At 30.4% G+C, this 7524-nt stretch overlaps 1 protein-coding gene across 1 annotated transcript; it reads left to right on the forward strand.

The window, feature by feature from the left end:
* The first annotated feature begins 2046 nt into the window (after nt 1-2046).
* LOC142510966 (uncharacterized) lies at nt 2047-3543 on the forward strand. The gene is made up of 4 exons (XM_075619630.1): nt 2047-2199; nt 2641-2830; nt 3030-3119; nt 3247-3543. Exons 1-4 carry the CDS (start codon nt 2047-2049, stop codon nt 3375-3377), a joined length of 564 nt encoding a protein of 187 aa, XP_075475745.1. The 3' UTR covers nt 3378-3543.
* The last annotated feature ends 3981 nt before the right edge of the window (nt 3544-7524 follow it).

Consider the following 7524-nt stretch of genomic DNA (forward strand, 5'->3'; position numbering starts at 1 on the left):
TTCGATCAACAATATCATAAGATAGACTCAACGAACTAGTTATATTGACAAAGATATGGTCCGACAAATAAATTATAAAATTCGATAAATATTTTCGCTTCTAAAACAGTTAGACAAGTAACAATTATACAATTATTTCAAATATTTGTTAGCTTGTTATTGATGCAATATTGTTTCTGGTGTATTTATGTATATTTTTAATTGTATTTGTTATTTGCTAACTGAATTTTATCATTATTTATCGCAACAAAAAGACTCATTTTTAATTTTCGCCTCAAACCCATAGAACACATGTACAAATCTCTATAATTATCTTACGTCAAAAAACATTAAAGGTATATCTCTTGTGAGACGTCTCACGAATTTATATCCGTGAGCGGGTAGACCCAATCCATATCCTTAGTGAAAAGTAACATTTTTTGTACAAAAATTAATACTTTTTTCATGGATTTAGTCGAATAGGAGAAATATCTTACAAAATTGACTTGCGACACGGTTTCATAAGAATTTTTGTGAACATGAAACTATAAGGTGTTATTTATTTAATATACAAAGACCCAAAAAAAATTATAAATCTTTTTCTCCATCGGAATCGGCCTCTTCTCTCTGTTATTCTATGGTGAAATTTCTATAATATAAAAGCCATATTTTCAAACACAAAAGATATTAAATATATCTATTAAATAAAAATACGTAAATTTTTTGACTCATACTAAGCATGCCATGTTCCCAAAAAATATAGGTGGGTTTGGTGTGGTGGTTCTTCTTTCTCTTGTCTTCTCCAATTCCTTTAATAATAACAAATGTATATATAATATTATAGGTGACCCGAAGAAGAATTTACTTTATATTATGAAAATAAAATTAGATAGGAAAATAGTACGTATAACTTTGGGGTGGCAAACGAACCGGAGGGGGAGGTTCACCGAACCCAACCCCAACCTATCCAGCATCCACTTCCACGTTGCAATAATCATATGCCAATCCCATCAGTGGTTATCTTTGGGAATTTACAATTTCTCCATGTCCTACTGATTAATTATAACTATGGAAAATATATATAAAAAAGAAGAAGAAAAAAGAAGCTCTTTTCAAGATTTACATTTAATTTAGTACTATAATCACAAAATATGTATGTATAATTGTAGATATTAAACATAAATGTTAAATAAGATTTATGGAAACTATATCAGATCAGTAAAAGTAATTTGTATGGATTGTATTTATAGTTATTATGTAATTAGAAGAATTGATTAGACAGATTCAAGATTTACTTGTTAGATTAATTTCGATAAAATCATATGGCAAGTGAGAAATAAAGAATTTACGAGACAGACTTTTCCAAGTGTAATTTACTGAAATCTCTTCCGAAAGACAATTCTAGTTTGACCTCGTGTGTACGGAAATTATGAATGCGCAACACATTGATTCGAAGAATTTTTCGAGGATATTTATTAATTGTCTCGTGAATGAGTTGTTTCGTCCTTGACGGACATATTAATAAGGAGGTTCACATAAATTGGATTTGAGTGAATTTGCGATCGATGTTGTTAATCAGATAATATTTTCGAAATGCTGAATTATGAGATTTCATTATGGGAAAGTAGTCAAATGAGTTTAATCTGTGTATGGCATCAAATTTCTCCTGGAATGGAAATTACTCTGTGACAGTGTGAATCAAATTCTGATTAAATGCATGGAAGACAAAAAAATAAAGTGAATTTGCAGTCAAAATTCCCCAGTAGACCAAAAATCTGGCCGTACGTGTAATATATGCAACTTTCGAGGGTCAAAATGGTAAATAAAACAAAATAAAATCATTTGTCACGTAATCCACTAACCCCCGGGTTAAGTGTATATATAATCAGCTATGTTGCAGGTTCAAAGTGGGAACTGCGAATCCCGTTTTGTTCAAAATTATCGGGCGTGCTATGGCGCAGAATGACTACCGTGGACTCGAGCATGGGGTTCTGAAGGGGCGCCTCCTCCCAAGGTTGTTCTTCATTCTCCGCTTCATGCTGATCTCCCATGTTTCTTCTGTACGCAATGTTACTGATGGTGGTTGTTTTTTTTTTCCCCCTTTTAATTGGTGAAGGAGAAGATTGGGATAGGGTTTCAGCGGAGCAAGCTCGTCGATATGGGAAGAAAACCCCCACACCGGCCATTTATGACTCGTCGTACTATCCTCCGTTGATGCAGGTACGTGGTTCTTGATGTTGCAGTCGTTTGATTTGGGGCGGTCCGCATCGGTCGCGGCGATACGGTTGTGAGATTTTCTCTGCATGTGTGTAATCTTTTACATAGAAGTAGTTCATCAGGGAAAGAGGGACACCATGAATTGCTATTGCAATTTATATTATTTTATAGTTGAATCTGATTGGAGAGTTGAAAATAAATGATGGGTTAATTATTATAATTTCAACAATTTTTTTTTTTAAAAAAATATATATTTCAGTAGTTCAAATGATCGAAAGTGCATTTCTACCAATATTTAATTAACGTGTTAATGAATTAATGCCTAAATATATATCAAATGCGTTAAATAATGAACTCACAATTGCTCCGAACATAAGATTCATTAGTTTTGAACAGTAGGAACCTATCTTAGTGTAATCGACGCGTGATACTTAATATATACAGTATCAAAATAATTCAAGACCAATCCAGAGGGCTCAGAGAAGAAGACATCAGCCGAACAAGGCGGCCACGGCCGGGGTAGCAGGGGCTGGGATGCAAGCAATCTTCTTAGGTTCGAACCAAAAAAGTACCGGCACGGGAGTTTTCCTTCCCCGGAGAGATGGCATTGACCCTAAATTCAGCAAGAAGCCAGGTACAAATATCGCTCCATTAACGTGGTCTGGTGGTCGTATTTTTTGGGAACAAATTAATAATCAAATCGTTCTTTGTTTTTGAGCGCGCGCGAACATACACACATATATATTTATATTTACGTATTAGATTATATAATTCAAAACGTCACCAACTAATTTATTTATTTATTATTTATTATTGTTTTACGATCCTTTCAGCGGTGTCTCCTGTGTTGCTGCCTTCTCGAGTTGTTCATGCTCTCAACCTGAATGTGCGTGACCTTGGGCAGAAAATCAAGCCCCAACCAGGTTATTACTAATAAACATAATTTCTTCAATAATTACATTAATTCCCACATTAAATTCATTCATTTATTTATATGATCTTATTATCAAAATTCCTAACGTGACAATATATTATAAATTTCAATCGCAGGTCATGAGCCCAAAAATGGTACTGTTAAAAACACAGAAGAAAAATCCGAAAATAATAACGAGGAAGTCGACGACGACGACAACATTTGCCTTTCACCGGAGATCTATCTCCCCGAAGAATGGACATATTAGCTATCTGATTGATAGTTTTAAAATAAGAAGAAAATAAAAACACAGCCCCCTTGGATGAATTGCAGCTCGCGCGGGTGGATAAATATTCATAAGTTCTGATCACATTGTATTATCAGGATTGCTGATGATTTATTACATGATGATACAATAATATTAATAATATCAGTCAATCAATTGATTAATTATTAGATATGATACATCAATTCAAGTATTCATAATCTTCGTTTTAAATGTGTAAAATGTACAAGAATAACTTAGTTCGGACAACGATAATAACCTATTATGCATGAAGATAGACACGGACCGAGTTGCATATATTGACACATTTTAAACTCAAATTGTGTATCAACTTCTACTTGATTTAATTGAAATCCAGAAATTGATGAGACGTTGATTCTACTTCTCCAAAAGTCATTATTAGAATCACTATTCATATATAAAAAAACCACATTTCAAATTTTCGGCTTATCTGTCAAATCAAACATATTGTCTTTGTCGCATACGTGCAGAATTTTAAAGGTGTTTTACTTTATTAATCTAACCATCTTTCCAAATTCGAAAACATTATTAAATTAACAAAGCCATGTCGACCACATCACAAAAAGTACATGTACATCACTAAAAAATTGAAACTCTAATGCATAAATTATTTCCCAGCAGTAGATTATTCAATGAGTAATAGTACTTTATCTAGCCAAGTTGATGTGATTATATGAACATAGAAAAAGGGAAAAATATAGCATAACTAATGTTTTATAAGTTGATATAGTTTTGATCTCAATCCTTTACCAGTCAATTTTTAGTCTTAGTCAGTAACTTTACTTCTTTTGCGATATCCATCTTTCTTTTTTTTGTTGTTCGGAGTATCACGGAAGCAGTGTCTCAACGACATTTTGATGAAAAAGATTGAAATTTGAAATAATCAAACTTATTGATCTAGCTTTTCTTGCACTGTAAATCCCTAAATAAAATCAAATCTTTTATCTCGAATAAAACGCAAGTTCACTAGTCAAGTTATAGTAAAATGTATGAAATACAAATATTGTCTCTCAGATACCGTATCAATCACACAATTGTTATTTTCAGAAATCAATCTTTACTCGAGTGTAAACAATAGATTTGATTGTGGCTTATTCTAATTTAAAAGTAAAATATAATTTAAATATTAAATAAAAATAATTAATATAAAAAATAAATGTTAAGAATAAATTTAAAACGAATTTGTTTGAAACTCGATTCACCTACCCCTTAGTAGTTTATATAATTAAACTCGACTTTCATTCAGGCTTTTGAAAGGATTCCCTAAATTATTACACTTCATCTCAAGATATGCTAAGCTAATTCGGCGCGATGAAATAATTAATTGTCTTTAACTATTTATCAAATGTGAGTTGCATGCATGATTCATGAAATTCCTAACTTTCGACATATTGGACTATGACTATAAACACGTATTCAATTTCACATGTCTATGCAAATTATAAATTCATGGATGGTGTTACTCGTTCATATTGCATACAATTCTTTTGGATTCATTCACAATATAAAATATTATCAATGTTAGTTATACTTCAATAATTAAGAGAAAAACAATAAAAAAATCAATCATAACTCAAAAGTTGAATGTTTAATTATGTAAAGAAATGTCTCGGGTTAGGATCTCTACTGGAATTTATGAGTTTCAGAGTTTGACAAACAAATCCGTAAAAGAACAGAAGAACCAAACTGATCGGACATATCTAAGAGATCTTAACTGTATGAAAACTTATCAGATTTAAATGTACTAAGAACTGAAGTTCTTAGAAGAATAAATAATCTTAAAAATCATGATATCTTAACTAACAATTAAAAAATTAATCAATTTTTTTTAAAAAAAACGTATCTAAATCGAAACTAAAATTGTATAAAAGAGAAAAATTTTAAGTGTTGTGAAGTGGTGTGGAGGAAAAATGGAACGGAAATCGGATATTTATAGGCAATTTACGATTATTAGCGACGGTTGTACTTTAAACCGTCGCTAACCGTCTGCTATTAGCGAAGGATTAATAAAAACAGTCCGCTAAAAAGAGACGGTGTTTTTGTTTAACTGTCGCCGATTTTAAATCGGCGATGGTTTATTGTAAACCATCGCAAAGAGCGACGATGTTTTTATAAAATCATCGTCGATTTAAAATCGACGACGGTTTATTGTAAACTGTCGCAAAATATAGCGGCAATTGTTTAAACAGTCGCAAGCTTTAAATTAAAAATTCACACTCATTTTCCGCAGCGTGCTTCTAAAATGCATGCCGTGAATAATACTATTGACGGCGTGCGATTAATGTACGCCGTTAATGTCTATACACGATTTTTTTAAAAAATAATTTACTTTTAACAGCGCACATAAACATGCACGCTGTTAACAATACTATTAACGGCGTGCTTTTATTGTGCGCTGCGAAAATTACATAGGTTATTAACAGCTCACATATAACTGCACGATGTCGTTTATATAATTTATTAACAGTACACATAAATGCAAGCTGCGGATATTACTATCCGCAACGTGCTTTTAATGCACGCCGTTATTCGCAGCGTGCTTTTAATGCACGCCGTTGATGACGTGCTGTGGAAAATCATTTTTCTTGTAGTGTTGAATTTGCGTGCTGCGAAAAGCTATTTTCCTGCAGCGTGCTCCAAATGCACGCCATTTAATATCAGGTTTTTAATACAAAATATTACTTTTTATTAATGTATAGTTATCTGTTATGAAATTATTGAATATGATTATGTTTATATAACTGATTCTTTTATTGGTTTTGTATGACCGAACATTTGTTACATTATTAAAAGTTATAGTTGGTGGTAACTTCAATACAAACATACTAAAATTTATTAGATTACTTATCGCTTTACTAAAAGTTATAACTGAAAGTAATGATGCAACTTAAATAGTACATCAGCTCAAATGTACTGGAATTGAACTTATGAGATCACTTGTTTCTCTACGTTCTATGACTAAGACAACGAAAACTAAATTTGTTGGGAGGCTTTGGTCGATGTATAAGTATATGGGCGAGGAATATTGTATAGACAATGTGGGCTCAACGGCCATTTATGATACACTAGCATAAAAGCGCGTGCATCCGCACGTGAACCCATATTCTAAATAATTAAAAAATAAACTAATAATAAAAATATTTTTTGCTATTTGCATAACGTGATCCAATCCATCAAACAACATTTCGTTCGGAAAAAGATAGATAAAAAAAAGTTATAAGAATTTGGAATAATGATTTTTAAGATTAAGTACTAAATTGAACTAACATAACAATACAAATACAATGATATGAAAGGATTTGAATTGATTAAGCAATATATGAGTGTAAATAGAATTATATGAAATATTTTAATTAATTAAGCAATATAAGAATGAAAGAAAATATTTAGTATATGATGTTGATATTATCTACTCATTATATCAATTAATTGATAAATATGTTCCTAAAATTTAAAAGTTACATCTTGAAAATTTAAAATAGTACTTAATTATAATTTTGGAATAATTAAGAATATGTGACAACAGTTTTTCATTTTAAGTTTTATTCTAAATTATAACTACGTAAATATCGTAAATTCGAAATCTTTCAAAAACCTACATTTTGTTAGTCAATAAATTATATAAATAATAATAAAACATTAAATTAGCTAAAGAAATTTTTTCATATTTTAAAATTTATTATATCATATTAATTTAAGTGATATAATTTTCATAACTTAATTGTTTTACAAATGTAAATGGATGAAATTATCTATTCCTCTATAAAAATTCAAAGACATCGCAAAGATAAAAATTTAGAATTTTAACATAAAATTTAGAAAATTAATTATAGACTATTTTCTCCATCTCATTTAAATTATAATTTGTATATATTATTTGAATTATGGCATATTTCATTTTTAAAAAAATTATTTCATTCTATATACATATAAATGTGTGGATTTTTTCAATTATAATCGAGTGTGTGAGAAATAAAGTTGAGTTATATTCATAATGAAATGACTCATTATAAAGTATATAGACTATTTTATCCCTCTTATTTAAATTCTAATTTGTATATATTATTTGCACAACTGATGTTTCTCGTTACACCAACATAACTTCCAA

This window comes from Primulina tabacum, chromosome 1, assembly GCF_025594145.1.
Source record: "Primulina tabacum isolate GXHZ01 chromosome 1, ASM2559414v2, whole genome shotgun sequence".
NCBI classification, from domain to species: Eukaryota; Viridiplantae; Streptophyta; class Magnoliopsida; order Lamiales; family Gesneriaceae; genus Primulina; species Primulina tabacum.